At 42.2% G+C, this 16,189-nt stretch overlaps 1 protein-coding gene across 2 annotated transcripts in view; it reads right to left on the reverse strand.

Annotated features, from left to right (window-relative positions):
• The window catches only part of AK9 (adenylate kinase 9), a 217,787-nt gene that overhangs the window by 146,953 nt on the left and 54,645 nt on the right, over positions 1-16,189 (reverse strand). For both annotated transcript variants that reach the window (XM_038394087.2, XM_043510793.1), the window contains exons 13-15: positions 15,375-15,519; positions 11,027-11,158; positions 10,048-10,089 (exon numbers count right to left, since the gene is read on the reverse strand). In XM_038394087.2, coding sequence (XP_038250015.1) covers positions 10,048-10,089; positions 11,027-11,158; positions 15,375-15,519 — 319 coding nt within the window. The remainder of the gene's footprint in view (positions 1-10,047; positions 10,090-11,026; positions 11,159-15,374; positions 15,520-16,189) is intronic.

Raw genomic sequence — 16,189 nt, forward strand, 5'->3', positions numbered from 1 at the left:
TATTTCAATCATGTTTTTAAATGCTCATAGCTTGTCAAGTTTTGAGAATTTAAAAAACAGAATAGATTTTGACTAGGCACCAAAAAACACATAACCAATCTAGGACTCTGTCCCTGACAAATTTCAAGTTCTAGCACCTCAATGAGAAGAGTTAAGAGCTACTGAAAGATAATTACAGGTTTCAGAGTAGCAGCCGTGTTAGTCTGTATTCGCAAAAAGAAAAGGAGTACTTGTGGCACCTTAGAGACTAACAAATTTATTAGAGCATAAGCTTTCGTGAGCTACAGCTCACTTCATCGGATGCATTTGGTGGAAAAAGCAGAGGAGAGATTTATATACACACACACACACACACACACAGAGAACATGAAACAATGGGTTTATCATACACACTGTAAGGAGAGTGATCACTTAAGATAAGCCATCACCAGCAGCAGGGGGGGGAAAGGAGGAAAACCTTTCATGGTGACAGGCAAGGTAGGCTAATTCCAGCAGTTAACAAGAATATCAGAGGAACAGTGGGGGGTGGGGTGGGAGGGAGAAATACCATGGGGAAATAGTTTTACTTTGTGTAATGACTCATCCATTCCCAGTCTCTATTCAAGCCTAAATTAATTGTATCCAGTTTGCAAATTAATTCCAATTCAGCAGTCTCTCGTTGGAGTCTGTTTTTGAAGCTTTTTTGTTGAAGTATAGCCACTCTTAGGTCTGTGATCGAGTGACCAGAGAGATTGAAGTGTTCTCCAACTGGTTTTTGAATGTTATAATTCTTGACGTCTGATTTGTGTCCATTCATTCTTTTACGTAGAGAGTGTCCAGTTTGGCCAATGTACATGGCAGAGGGGCACTGCTGGCACATGATGGCTGTAGCTCACGAAAGCTTATGCTCTAATAAATTTGTTAGTCTCTAAGGTGCCACAAGTACTCCTTTTCTTTTTGTGAAAGATAATTACAATTTTTTTTAAAATGTCAAAAGGTGTATTCCCCTCACCCGCACCCACTATCTTCAGTCTCAAAAGCTGCTGAACCATTTTGGTTCAAAGTTTCAGAAGCATTTCATTCTCAGTCATAAACCAGACATGAAAAATAATAAAACCAAAAGATTAATGTTTGAGTAAGTTATAAGCAACTGACAAAGGCCCTTTAGAATGCTAAATGCTTAGGAAAAAATGATTACCAACCTTTCTATAACTGTTGTTTTTTAAAAAAAAGAAAAGGAGTACTTGTGGCACCCTAGAGACTAACAAATTTATTAGAGCATAAGCTTTCGTGAGCTACAGCTCACTTCATCGGATGCATCCGATGAAGTGAGCTGTAGCTCACGAAAGCTTATGCTCTAATAAATTTGTTAGTCTCTAAGGTGCCACAAGTACTCCTTTTCTTTTTGCGAATACAGACTAACACGGCTGCTACTCTGAAACCTGTTGTTCTTTAAGATGTGTTGCACATGTCCATTCCACTGTAGGTATGCATGTAACTTGTGCACAGTTATCCGAGAACTTCCCTTCAGCAGTACCCACTGGAGAAACGCAAGTGCCCTCTGGTCCCTGATGCCACTGCACTCTGATATAAAGGGCCACGTTGCCCACGACCTCCGTCAGTTCCCACTGGGAAGACTCCGATAGAGAAGGGGAGGAGGGCAGGTTCAGAAATGGACATGTGCAATATATCTTAACCATTTTTTCTTCTTCAAGTGATTGCACATTTCCATTCCACTGTAGGTGACTCGTATGCAGTTCGAACTGGAAGTGGTCTTGGAGTCTACTTGAACAAGGATTGTAGCATCACTTATCCAAATCTGGCAACATCTCTAGACTGATGAGAGATGGCATAATGAGAAGCAAGTGTATGGAATGATGACCAGGTTGCCACCAGATTGCTACCCTACAGATATCCAGAATGGGTACACAAGTGAGGCTGCAGAAGTCACCTGAGATCTGGTCAAGTGACCCATCATTTTACTCAGAGGTGCAACATCAGCCAATTGGTAGCATAAACCAATACAGATGAAAATCTAGGCAAAGATCCTCTGGTTGGAGACTGCATGGCCTTTTACTCTATCTGAAATCACGATGAAGAGTTGAGACGAAGAGGGTCTAGTCTGATCCTGGTAAAAAGCAAAACTCTTCTAACATCTAGCGTATGGAGTTTTTCTTCTTCTTTACTTGAATGGGGCTTTGGAAAGGAAGTTGGTAAAAAAAAAAAATCACTTGATTCATGTGAAATTTGGAAACCACTTTAGACAAGAACTTAGGGTGAGGTCAAAGGAAAACCTTGTCCCTAAAGAAAATTGTATTGGGAGGCTCTATTTCTAAAGCCTGCAGCTCCTCTACTCTCCTGGCTGAGGTTATAGCAACCGAAAGCCATCTTCATAGACAGGTGTAACAGAGAATAAGTCACTAGCATATCAGAAGGGGGACTCATCAACTTAGCAAGCACTAAATTCAAACCCCACTGTGGAACCAGGTTATGAACCTGAGTGTATAATATGAACAACCCCTTTAGAAATCTGATGGGCGTATGGTTTGAAAAAATTGATCAGTTATCCACAGTAGGGTGGAAAACTGAAATAGCTCCAGATGGACTCAGATGGAACTAACAGTGAGGATTAGCTCTTTCAAAAGCAACAGATAGTCCAAGATATGGCAAATCGGAGCTTGAGCTGGGAGGATGCCTCTTTGTATGGACCAGATGCAGAATGCCTTCCATTTAGTAAGGCAAGTAGACCTCATTGAATGTTTCCTGCTATTTAGCAGCACCTCCTGCATCCTCTTAGAGTAAACTCATTCTGAGGTTGTCAGCCATGATGCATCCCTGCTGTCAGGCAGCAGGTGTGAAGGTTGGGATGAAGGAGGCAGCTGTGGTCCTGGGAGATCACATCCACATTTCTTGGGAAAAAGAGCGGAAGTCTTACTGATAGGGCTAGTAGAGTCAAAAACCAATGAGTTATTAAGAATAAGGTGAGTGGAATCTTGCTTGAGTTTGGATAAGACTTTGGGCAGGAGAAGAATGGAGGGAAGGCATACACCAGGACTTTTGACCAGGGAAGGAGGAAAGCATCTGTCAGCGAACCCAGACTGTGACCCACACGGGAGCAAAAGAAAAGATGACATTTTTTGTTTTCTCTTGTTGCAAATAGGTCCACTTGGGGAGTTCTCCACCACTGGAAAATGGAACTGGACACATTTGGTTCACATTCACATGGTGACCTGCGAAAGACCTGCTCAGGCAGCCTGCCCGAATATTTTGAACTCCTGGAAGGTAAGCATCTTTCAGGTTGATGGAACTGGCAATGCAGAAATTTCTAAGGATTGCCTCCTGGCATAACTTTGCCAATCGACACCCTCCCCCAGCCCATTGCTTGTTTACATAGTTAATAGCTGCTGTGTTCTCTAAAAGTACCAGCAAATTTCCACTTAGGTCCTGGGGAGACCAAAGGCTTTGACTCTAAATGAGACCTAAGTGAGCTCCCCAACCTAGATCTAATGCATCTTGTGACTAGGGTGAGAGTCTGTTGAGGAAGGGCAAAGGGAACTCTCTCGCAAACATTCATAGGTTCTACCATCAGTCCAGGGAAGACAAGACCTGAGCAGGTACTTGAACCACCATGAGTATATGCTGGCAGGCCAGTGAGTACACTGAGGCTATCCAACTCTGTAGATCTCTGAGGTGTAGTCTGGCATGCTGCACCATGTAAATGCATGCTGCCATGTGTCTTAGAAGTTTGAGATAGTTCCAAACTATGGTAACAGGGTGCACCTTTAGATCTAAAGCAATGACCTACATTGTTTAGAACCATGGCTGTAGCAGGAAAGCCCAGATCTTTGCAGAGTCCAGGATTGCCCAGTGAATTCTATTCTTTGAACAAGAGACAGGATGGATTTCTCTGTATTGATTAGAAGAGCCAATATATCAAAAGTGGTTTGAATAATGTCTATGTTGGAGGATACCTGAGACTTGGTCTGGTATCTTACTAGCCAGTCATCCAGATAAGGAAGAAAAAGTTACACAGTTTGTGCAGTAACGGAGGTTCTTTGTGTGTCCTTGTGGGTGCTCCACTTTAGGTGTTGATGCACCCCACTGCGCTCGTAGCCGGAGATTTATGGTAGCAGTGCCCAGTTGGGTTGCACATGTGCAGTCTCCTTCTCATGCCGCTTCAGGCGGTTAACTTGCACTGTGCAACCAGTCCCCACTCTGTTCCTTCTCTACTGCAGTCTGGTGATAGAACTCTGAAGCAGATGGTAGTGGAGCACCCACAGGGACACACATATTGAAGAACCTCTGTTACAGCACCAGGTAAGTAACTTTCTCTTCTTCTTCGAGTGGTGTCCCTGTGGGTGCTTCACTACCCGGAGAACAATGCCCTCTGATGGATGAAGGGGGCTTTGGAGTTGAAGTCGTAGCAGATGAAAGTACTGTGTGACCAAACAGGGTGTTGGAAGATGCATGTTGTTGTAACACATAGTGCCATGTAAACGTGTGTGGTGAGGTCCAGGCTGCAGTCCTACAGATTTCTGCAATGGGAACGTTGTTGAGAAATGCTACGGAGGCTGATAGACTCCTGGTAGAATGAGTATGAATCCATGTAGGGAGTTGTCATTCATGCTGGAGATAAGTTTGATATAGTCTGATATCCATTTAGATAGCCATTGTTTGGAAATAGTGTTGCCTTTTGATCATTTGATGAGTGAAATGAACAGTTTTGGAGACCTGCAAAACTATTTTGTTCTATGGATGTAAAAGACTATAGCCCTGCGGACATCCAATGAGTGTAGTCTAAATTGTCATCTGACCGTATGTGGTTTCGGAAAAAGTGTCAGTAAGTACATAGGTTGGTTAAGGTGAAAGGATGAGACAACCTTAGGTAAAAACTTAAAATGTGGTCTGAGAGATACTTTATCTTTGAAAAGGATTGTATGAGGTGGGTCTGTCATGAGAGCTGCTAGTTCCCACACTCTCCCGGCAGATGTAATGGCCTCTAGGAATGCAACCTTCAAAGAGAGGTGTAATAATAAGCAGGTAGCCAAGGGCTCAAAAGGGGCCCAGAGAGGGTGTTGAGGATTAAGTTGAGGTCCCATGGCAGGTTAGGGTTCCTAACTTCTGGATAGGAGTTGGAGAGACCCTTTAGGAAGCTTAGGAATCTAAACTCCTTTAGGAAGTGTTTAGTAAGCGGATGTGTGAAAACAGAGAATCCATCAACTTTATGATGAAATGTGGTGATGGCTACAGATGTACATGGTCTCATGGAGAGGCCCGTTTGTTTGAGTTCCAGTAAGTAATCTAAAATGAGAGGTAAGGGGGCTGACAGATATGTAGTCTGTTTGCGTTGGCACCATGAGTCAAATCGCTTCCACTTATGTACGTATGTGAGTTGGGTAGTTGTCCTACGGCTGTTTAATAATATGTTTTGTACCTCTGAGGAACATGTCATTTCAGATCCTGAGAGCCATGTAATAACCAGGCTTTGAGATGAAGTCTTTCGGGATCTGGATGGATGATGCAACCTGTGTCCTGTGATAGAAGCCAAGGCAGAAGCGGGAGTGTGCATGGTGGACAGACCGCCATGTGAAGAAGATAAGGGTACCATGTTTGTCATTCCATGTGGGGGCTATTAGCATTACTCTGGATCCGTCTTGTTTTATCTTGTGAAGTACACAGCTAGGAGGGGGGTGGGAGGGAAGGCATATAGAAGGGGAGTGTTTCACTTGATGAGGAAGGCATCGCCTGGACAGTGTCAACCAAGTCCTGCTCTGGAGCAGAACCGGAGGCATTTGGAGTTTTGTGTGGTTGCAAAGAGGTCTATTGTTGGGAACCTCCACATCTGAAAAATATCTAGGATTACCATGTATTCAACTCCCATTCATGGTCTTGATAAAACTTCCTGCTCAGGGTATTTGCCGTGATATTCTGGCAGCCAGGTAGGTATGATGCTATAACATGGAAGTTATGTTTGATGCACCATTGCCAAAGAGGCATGGCTTCTACATATAGGGAATGCAATTGCAGTCCCCCTTGTCTGTTTATGTAGAACATACAAGCTACATTGTCTGAGAGAATCTGTACCGTTTTCTTTTTGATTAGTGGTAGGAAGTGAGAACAGGCATTTCGAACTGCTTGTAGTTCCAGCTGGTTGATATGAAGATGGGACTCTGCCATAGACCATCGGCCCTGTATAGAGTATCCATGGTGATGGTGAGCAATGGTGGATTCTATAGTAATGGCACCCCCCTGCTGATGTTGTCTAGATTGGCCCACCTTAAAAGGGAATCCCTGACTGTACTGGGCATGATGATGAGTTTGTTTATGCTATGCATGTGTGGGACATAATTTGTCTGGAGCCATGCTTGTAGATACCCCATGTGTAGTCTTGTATGTCAGACAATGAAGGTTGTGGCAGCCATGTGGCCTAGGATTTGTAGGCAAATTCTGGCAGACACATGTGGGCTGCTCTGTACTGTTGAGATCAAGGCAGTTAGAGTCAGAAAGCATTTTGTTGGTAGGGAGGCAGTTGCTTCGAGGGAGATGAGGTCTGCTCCAATGAATTCCAGGCATTGGACAGGTATTAGAGTAGACTTTTGTATGTTCATGTGAAGTCCTAAGCTGGTGAACGTATTTATTGTATGTTGGGTGGAGTCTATGGCTATCGGTAGTGTTGATGTTTTCAGCAGACAGTTGTCTAAGAAACGGAATATCATGATTCCCTCTCTGTCTCGGTAGGCAGCTGTGTCCTGGAGTTAGGTTCCAAAGAACTTCCTTTTGGACCCCAGCTTGAGTCCTGCTTAGCTGTACCTTAACCAATCATTTTTAACTAAAGTACTACAAAACAGTATTTTTCACCAATCCTAACCAATTATGAAACAATTCTTTAACTAATCATACCCCACCACCTTAGTTGATTTAAATCTTGCAAAGTTAGTAATGCAACAGACAGAAACAATCAAAGAATCAGAGAGAAACCACACAGATAAACAATGGAGAAATAGAGACCATAAAGGCAAAACAATAAAGTATAGATTTCATAAGCACAACTGTTGATAAGTGATTCCTTGCCAGACAGAATGCTATCAAACACAGTTTTCTTTAACCATCTTAAGATCTGTTTCTTTATCTGGCGATGGTGGGTACTATTAGGACAAGAGTTCCTTCTTAATGGCTCAATATTATATTGTTTTGGAAAGGACCTTACAGAAGGTCCGAAGCTGTTGGGAATGCTGTGGGCTTTCTTTCTGCTGCTAGTTTATGGATCTCCAGAGACTTAAGGGTTGCCCTTGAATCCTTAAGATTATGAAACCTCTCTTCTGTTTTATTGGAAAACAAAGAGGGACCTTCAAAAGCAAAGTCTTGAATTGATTATTGCACCTCTTAGGGAAGGCTGATGACTGCTGCCAAAATGAACACTGCATAGTGACGGAGAAAGCTGTAGCTTGAGCTGCAGTCTGCCTCATCCAGGTTTGCCTGCAGTGTTGTCCAGGGAGCTAATTTGTCCTCCTCCACTATTACAAAGAACTCCTGCTTTGTCTCACCATGACGCTTGTCTTTTAACTTCAGGATATTACCTTATAGGCTGAAACTGTAGTGACCAAGCAGATCTTGCTGGTTTGCAATCCTAAACTGTAAACTTCCTGTGGAATAGAAAGTCTCCTCCCAAAAAGGCCTAGCTTGTTTGCTTGCTTTCCCTTTGGGGTAAGAAGCCTAGAGTCCCTGCCTCTCTTTTTCACTGGCAGCAGCAATCAACAGGAAGCCTGAGGAGGGTGGTTGTAGAAATGTTCAAATCCCTGAAAAGCGATATAATAGCTCTTCTCCACCCTTTTAGCAACTGGAGCCAGAGAAGATGGGGTCTGCTGTAAAATCCTGAGAGATTGCAGGATAATCTCATTAACAGGGGCAAGCTACCCTACAGGGGCCTTCAGAGGCAAAAATGTCCATGAGCCTGTGTGACCTTTCCTGTACCTCTTCTGTTTGGATATCCAGAGCTGCACCCACCCTCCTCAACAAATCTGGATGAGCTCTGAAATCGTCAGGAGGGGGAGAGGTAGATTCATTCATTACTCCCTCATCAGGTGATGAAGAAGAAGAGGCTCAGTGTGTTGAGAGGTCCCTCCTCCAATTCCTCTACAGAAGACTACTGAGCACATAGTTCCATCTGCATGATACTGATCTTAGTACCAGGGGAGAGAAGATGATGACCATCCTGCAGATGCTCCTGGTGCCTAGCTGATGTATAAAGGTGGGAAGGGAGCAGAGAGGCTCGCTAATGTAGAGGGAAGACCCCAGGGAAGACCCCAGGGGTCCAATAGGGCCATTGGTATTGAGGTAGGACTCAGCTATGTGAGGCCACTGGCTCTTAGAGTGCTGAGACTGTGATTGGTACCACAGCAGGCAGGCACCCTACTGGGGCTACTGGGCATGCTTGGGGCACAAAAGATTCCGCTTCAGAGTCTGAGGAGCCCCTTCCACACACCATGGGGGAACTGACCCCATTAGTATCAGAAAGCCAAGTTCTGACTCTGGAGAAGGAGATACTGGTAATATCATTGCTGGCTTGCCTCTAGATGGAATCCTATTCAGAGGTGCCATGAGAGAAGAAGTGGTCGGTACTCAACAGTGCTCTGGGGCTGGAGTTGGGACTATAGAAGTGTATAGTTCCAATACCAGTACTGTGCAAGGTTCCTGAATCCCAGGAGAAGATGGTATGATAGGTTATGGATCTCCCTGACTATCTCAAAAACCTCAGGTGTTGACAGCACAGAAAAGGGGTCCTGTGTCTGCAGTACTGAAAGGTATGCTAGTCGTTCAGAGATTGGTCTCAGTGGACCCTTTCTGGGTTCTGGATTCAGGAATCCCTCCTGGTTTATAGACTGCTCCTGGGGGTGCAACTTCTTTGAGCACCTTTCTGAGTCCTTGCATCCACTCAGAGCCTTTGTAGTAGACTTTGAAGACCCCAGTATTGAGTCTTTAAGAGACTTATGCAGTCTCTTCTTAGGCACCAGTGATGTGGATCTGCCTGTGGACTCCGTCAGATCAGGTCTAGCACTCCTGACTGACTTGGATGTTCTTGGCACCCATACAGAATGGGAAAGTTACGACAGTGGATGAAGCATAGACTCCTTAAGCAGGTACTCGAGTCAGGCAGCCCTGTCCATTTTTGATTAGTATTTGAAACCTCGACAAATGTCACATTTGTCACTTAAATGAGCCTCTTACAAACAAACACTTAAGTCAGCTGAGATGTGGGTTATTCGCTGGCATAGATCTGTTACACGAACAACAGGCCTTGAAGCCAGGAGAACAGGGCATTAGTTTGGTACCAAATTGGGTACCCAACTAGGCACTGATAACCCTACACTAAAAAATACTAATCTAAACTTATTCTTATAATTATTTACAGATATCCTATACAATACTAAAAACTTACAGTACAGGTATTCTCTTCCCTTTGTTAGTGCATATAAGTAGATACAAAGATCACAGCTCCAAAAACAACCACCACCACCATCACTAGTAGTAGGAAGGAACAGAGGGGAATTGGGGGCAGCGTGACCTTTTATACCTGTGTGCAGTGGCTCAAGGCAACATAGGCCCAACTGGTACAGCTGAGGGAAAAATCTCCGACAACTGTGCGCAGTGGAATGGACATGTGCAATCATTCCAAGAAGAACCCAAATTCTAGCTGTTTCTATGCATTCCATCTATAGTACATACATTAATTTCCATCTTCAATAATTTTAATATGTTGATATATCTGTAAATTCTGAGATGTCCTATGTATCACTGGGGGCCTGATTGGTTCCACCATCCTTACTCGACATAATGGAGGGTTGCTGAAATGGGCCCTGAGTAATTGTATTAGATAAAGCTCCCACCATTTAATCATCTATATCTCATATAAAATTGTTTATATGTCTTACAACACATGCAAATAGTGTCAGGCAGAGACTAAGGACTGCAGAATTGGCCCCAAAGTTTATATCAATTACATGTATGGAACATATTTACCTGAATTATATTTCAGACACTTATGGGTTAGAGTGTATTAATCAGTATTACCTGATGATTCATCTTCTTGTTCTGAAGAATTGTCAGTCTTTTCTGTGTGAACATAAATATTAATACCTATTAACAGTGCAACACTAATTCATTTGTTTATGTATAAATTTAGTTAATTATACCTTTAGAATGTTTTTACATAACTTGTGTTTACACAGCTCCAACTTCCATTCCTTCACAGCTCACATCCCCTATACCCAAGTCATTCCCCACCCATTCCTTCCTAATACCCCATATCCTAAATCCATTACAAAATATAAAAATTTAGATAAAGTCAATGGCAAAGTATTGTAGCTGGATTGGTTGTGGATGGTTATGCAGGTGTGTGAATTGGGTATGTGGAGAAGATATGAAAGAGACAGAGCTGGGTACTCAGTGTGTGTGAATTGAGAATGAATATGTGGTATGGAGGGATTGGTCAGTTATGAAAGAAAAGTAAGCTGGATTGTGAAGGCTGCAAGTTGAATGTGAAGGAAGTCTGGGACTGGCATGGACATGTGGGGATTGTAAGGAAGGATGAATCAGATGTGTACCTTCTGGAAGCATAAGAGTTGCATATGTATAAACAGAGTAAAGTCATTTGAAGTATTGCCAGTGTATGCACCACAGCCCTTAGTACTTTTTTTTTTCTTAGCCACCTATGAAAACCTCTTATGCTATAGGAAAAAAAAAGTGTATGGAAACTCCGGACTTTTCACCAAAATGCATGCCTAACTCCTATCAAAGTCAATGGGATTTTTTTGCACATGGAGAAACGTAGCATAAGTATCAAGAGTACCTAATCTCCTCACTGCTTTCAGAACAGACTGCAAAACTCATGTTTTCAGTTTAGCTTTTCCGCAGAACAACAAAAAAGGAGATTTAAAATATTCTGACAATGGAGATGAGAAAGGGAAAGAAATATATTTTCTTTTTTGAATATAAGGCACTTGGATAGCACATAATGGTTGTGGGACAAAATAGATAAACATTTCTTTACCTTTGCTGGTATCAGATCTTGTAACTCTACTCTGATCTTCCACACTTCTTTCTTGCTTGGGCTCAGTGGTCTCACTTCCTTCATATTCACCTGTTTCTTTGTAACTACCAGTTTCTTGGGCATCTATTGCAGCTGTGAAATATCATTACATTTGCAGAAGTCATAGCATAAGACAAAAACACATTTCTTTGAAATTACTTCTTTGACCCTAATTTCAGTAACTATTTGTCCTGAATAAAAACAGAAGCAAAATACTTAACCTGAAAAAGTTAAAAAACAAAACAAAACAGAAAAAGCAGTTAAAAACATTATACAGCACACTTGACATGAGAGTCTCAATAATCTTGATAGAGTGCAATGATTCTAAATATTGTCAAACTTATAATTTTTTTTTTGAAACACAGAATGTCCATGAAATATGATGCAACTGCTGGCTTCCTTTCTACAACTCAGCATGCTGGTAGCCTCCATGAAGCCAAGAACACTAGCAGCAGGGGCTTGGACAACAGCAAGAGAGGAAAACACAACACCTGCAACTACTGGTCTCCTCTATGAAGTTAGAAATACCACCAGCCACCTCCATCATCCCCTCAATTCTCTTGTGTAGAGACATCATTTTCGCTCCTCAATTTTCTTGACACTGAGAACTGACAAGAAGAGGGTGCCCTTTGTGCCCTGTTCTGAGGACCTTTCTTTGTGTGCTGTGCTATGACAGCTTTACTTTTCTGATCCCCATGTGCATGATGGCCAAAAAAGTACAGTAAAGCTCTCAAGAGCTGTAGAATTGGAGGTCTGGGATCATACTGGAGGTGTGAGCCTTGTGTTCTCAGTTGTGATGGGCATAGGGAGATAAAGCAAGAGGGGACTGATATCTGTGTGAAAACCAATTGTTTAATACCTATTAACTATCACACTAGTTCATCATTGGGTCTTATTTAAAAGCACAGGGCAGTGGCTAACAGTTACCCTAGTTAGCACCTCATACTGTTTAGTACAGGTTGGTGGTTAACAGAATCGGCATGATCCATGTTCTAACCATGGAGGTTAATTTTTTTGTAGTGGTCAGAAGTGGTAGGTGACTCAGCTATCCTTGTTCTAGTCAGTCAATGTGAGTTCCATGTATAAAGTTTGTAGAAACATACTTCACACTAAGAAAAGGAGTACTTGTGGCACCTTAGAGACTAACACATTTATTAGAGCATAAGCTTTCATGAGCTACAGCTCACTTCATCGGATGCATCCGATGAAGTGAGCTGTAGCTCACGAAAGTTTATGCTCTAATACATTTGTTAGTCTCTAAGGTGCCACAAGTACTCCTTTTCTTTTTGCGAATACAGACTAACACGGCTGCTACTCTGAATACTTCACACTGACATTCTTTAGTTTCATTCAGTGCACAAAATCATTAAAAATGGAGAGGAGAGTGAGGCAAAAGATGATGAATGGATATAGGACATTCTCATTAGTGGGTTGATATCTCAAAACCTTCAGCAAAGCTCATCCAAATTTGAATGGATGTTTTCATTGGTTACTTAATGTACTCCTAAAAAGAAGAGAGGGTTACTCACCTTGTGCAGTAATTGAGGTTCTTTGAAATGAGCATCCCTGTTGATGCTCCACTGCAGGTGTCCGTGTGTCCCTGCATCATAGATCGGAGATTTTCGGTAGCAGTGCTCGGTTTGGGCACGCGTGCATAGTAGTCATCTTGCGGTGCCATTGGCACCCCATCTAGCGAGTGCATGACCTGCCCCCTTAAGTTCCTTCTTTACCGCAGAGCTCTTTTAGCGAACTCTGAAGTGGAGGAGAGAAGGGTGGCTAGTGGAACACACATCTCAAAGAACCTCAGTTACTGCACAAGGTGAGTAACCCTCTCTTCTTCAAGTGACGTCCCTGTGAGTGCTCCACTTCAGGTGATTGTAGAGCAGCGTCCCATTATGGATGGAAGAGGCTTCAGATTTGCGTGTGTTGTTGCAGAGAGCACAGTAAGGCCTATTATAGCATCTGACATAGAACTTTGAGTGATGGCATAGTGATTTGCGAAGGTATGCACAGAAGCCCAGGTAGCTGCCCTGCATATGTCAATTAGAAGTACATTGTTCAAGAAGGCTATAGACATTGCTATGGAATGTGTGGAGTGGTATTGGACCCCTTGTGGGGGTTTTGTGTTATGCAGTCGATAGCAAAGTTGGATACATGTAGAGATCCATTTGGACAGTCTCTGGGTAGATATTGAGCATTCTTTGGAGCATTCTGTTGTGGAAATAAACAGCCTTGGAGATTTCCAAAAGGGCTTGGTTCTGTCTAAGTAGAACGCTATGGCTTGCCTGATGTCTAGTGTATGTAGAATGGCCTCTTGTGAGTTTCCATGTGGTTTGGGGTAAAATGTGAGGAAGTGCATGGGTTGATTTATATGAAAGGATGTTGATATTTTAGGTAAAAATTTGGGGCATGGTCTCAATGTGATCTTGTCCTTAAAGAATATGACATGGCGGGTGGGGGGGGGAGGTTAGCCATTGGTGCCCCATTTTCACTCACTCATATAGCTGAGGTGATCGTGACCAAAAATGCGATTTTCATGGATAGACGAAGGAGTGAGCAGTTTGCCAAGGCCTCAAAAGGGGCTCTGGGTAAGGCATATAAGCACTATGTTTAAATCCCATGTGGGTGTAGGTTGTCAGACTTCTGGGTAAATATTCTGTATGCCAGTGAGGAAGTGTTTAGTGACTGGGTGTGCAAATACACAGGTTCCATCACATGTAGGGATAGCTACTAGGTGTACTTTAATTGAACTTATGGATAAGTCTGATTCCTTCAGTTCCAGTACGTAGTCCAGTATCAATGGGAGTGGCACTGTGACTGCAGTCAACTGTTTTGGTTGGCAACATAGTAAGAATCTCTTCCATTTTTGGAGATAAGTATTGTGAGTTGTGGATCTCCTGCTATTTAATAACATGATTCACTCATTCTGAGCAGACTAATTTGTTGTATTGGAACCACGTAGGAGTCACACTTTGAAATGAAGTTTCTCTGGATTTGGGAGGAGTGTCCTGCCTTTGTTCTGTGAGAGGAGATCCACCCATCAGTGGAAAAGTTCGTGGAGCACAGACCACTATGCGCATCAGGTAAGATTACCCTGTTTGTCCGGGCCACGTTGGAACTAATCAGTATGATATGGGCTCTGTCAGTCTGTATCTTGTGAATGACTTGTGAGATTAATGGCATCGGTGGGAATGTGTAAATGACTGATGCATCCCGGGTGATAAAGAAGGCATCCCCTAGTAACTGGGGTCCCAGTCCTGCGCTGGAGCAGAAGAGTGGGCACTTGTGGTTTATTGATGATGCAAACAGGTCTACAGAGGGAAATCCCCATTTCTGGAATACTGACTGGAGTATTATCTTTATTTCCCATTTATGCTCCTGGGAGAAATGTCTGCTTAGCGTGTTCTGGCACCTGGGGAGGTAGGATGCCAAGATGGTTACGTTGTAGAGTATGCACCAGTTCCATAGTTTCATAGCTTCAGTGCACAGTGAGTGGGAACAAGCTCCTCCTTGGCAACTGATATAGAACATGGATGCTATGTTGTCAATCAGTATCTGGATTGGACTTGTTCCATCTGTAGTACACCAGCCCTACAGTTGGTGAGCTTGGTAACTCCAGCTCTAAGACAGTCCCCCACGTGGATAGCCCTCGAGCCTGGGGCCCTATAACCCACGATCCCAGCACCCTGCTAGGCAATCTGTAAGAAGTGGAGGAAATATGGAACTGGGAACAATTTTTTAATGGAATAGCAAAAGTTTCTAGCAAAATTGAAATTTTCACCTCTAAAATTTTGATTTTGCAGAAACTGAATTTTGTGTTGGAAAATCATTCTGATGGAAAATTCTTGACCAGCTTTAGTCAAAACCATATTTTGAAGCTCCTTAGTGTATAACAATCACCATCAACTCTAGAACATTTATATTCAGTGTTCCACTTTGCCATTTCCCTCATTTGATCCCCAGTGTATATACACATTTAGTTAATATTTAACATACGACTTTCTTAATATTCTAATTACAGTTTTTCTGGAAAAGATTCTGGCTTGAAAATAAAACGGGAAAAGAACACAGCTTAATACAATATAGCATAACCATAGAGTAGACATGGCTGGGTAAAACAGTCAAGCCCAAAAAGAAATCCCATGCTTTGTGTAATTACTTTCGAGAACAACTTTACAACTCTATAACCATGATACCATTTATATGTGCTGATAGAGAGTTTAAAATATTCCCAAATAGTAGCTGCTTTAATTTAACTAACCTAAAAGCAAACAAGACAGCCCAAAAAGTTAGGAAACACCTTATTCACCTTGCTCTTTCAACATTTTTTCTACTTCCAGCTTATTTTTCACTTTTGTAATAGCAACATCTATTGCATCAATACGAGCTTGCTCAATGATTTTTTCCTTTGCTTTTTCCATATATGGTTGAATAAGTTTGTCCATATCAAGAACCTAAAGAAAGTATTTGAAAACATAAAAATAAATCTAAATAATGAAATCTTAATAAAATGTGATACATAGATAAACATCTGCACAGATTCAGGCACAGATAACCCAATTCTGCAATCAGTTACAATAGTCTAAATTTGGAAAAACTGCACAGATTTCAGTGAAAGCAGCATTTATCTCATTGTTTGTGCAGTGAGTAATTTTCAAGTTATGAATTTTTCTTCTCTTACATGCAAAAGATAAGACACAGACTCCTCACAGAGTTAATGTAAATAACTGACATCTTCCCCATAAGGCAAAACTTAGGAGTATCTCAATTGTAACCTTCAAAATAGGTTACTTTCCTGAAACTAGATTTCACAAAGTTACTGCATTTTTTCCCACAAATCCATACATTTTGAATGTATACACTGACCCACTAAGAACTTAAATCTAATTAAATGGTCTCAGCATCTCTCTCAAGAAGAGATTTAGGGGGAGAGAAGTGTAATCCAAACCCTGCAATGTGTTGAGTGCCTGCTGAAAACCCTCTAGCCATTAAAATCAATGGGAGCTGTGGATACTTAGCACCTCTCAAACTCTGGCCTTGTATATTTAAGATACAAGATTAAATTTTGTTTCAATTTTCTCTATATCCTCCAATAAGGGCTGCCTATGCTCATATAGTCACAAC

Source organism: Dermochelys coriacea, chromosome 3, assembly GCF_009764565.3.
Source record: "Dermochelys coriacea isolate rDerCor1 chromosome 3, rDerCor1.pri.v4, whole genome shotgun sequence".
NCBI classification, from domain to species: domain Eukaryota; kingdom Metazoa; phylum Chordata; order Testudines; family Dermochelyidae; genus Dermochelys; species Dermochelys coriacea.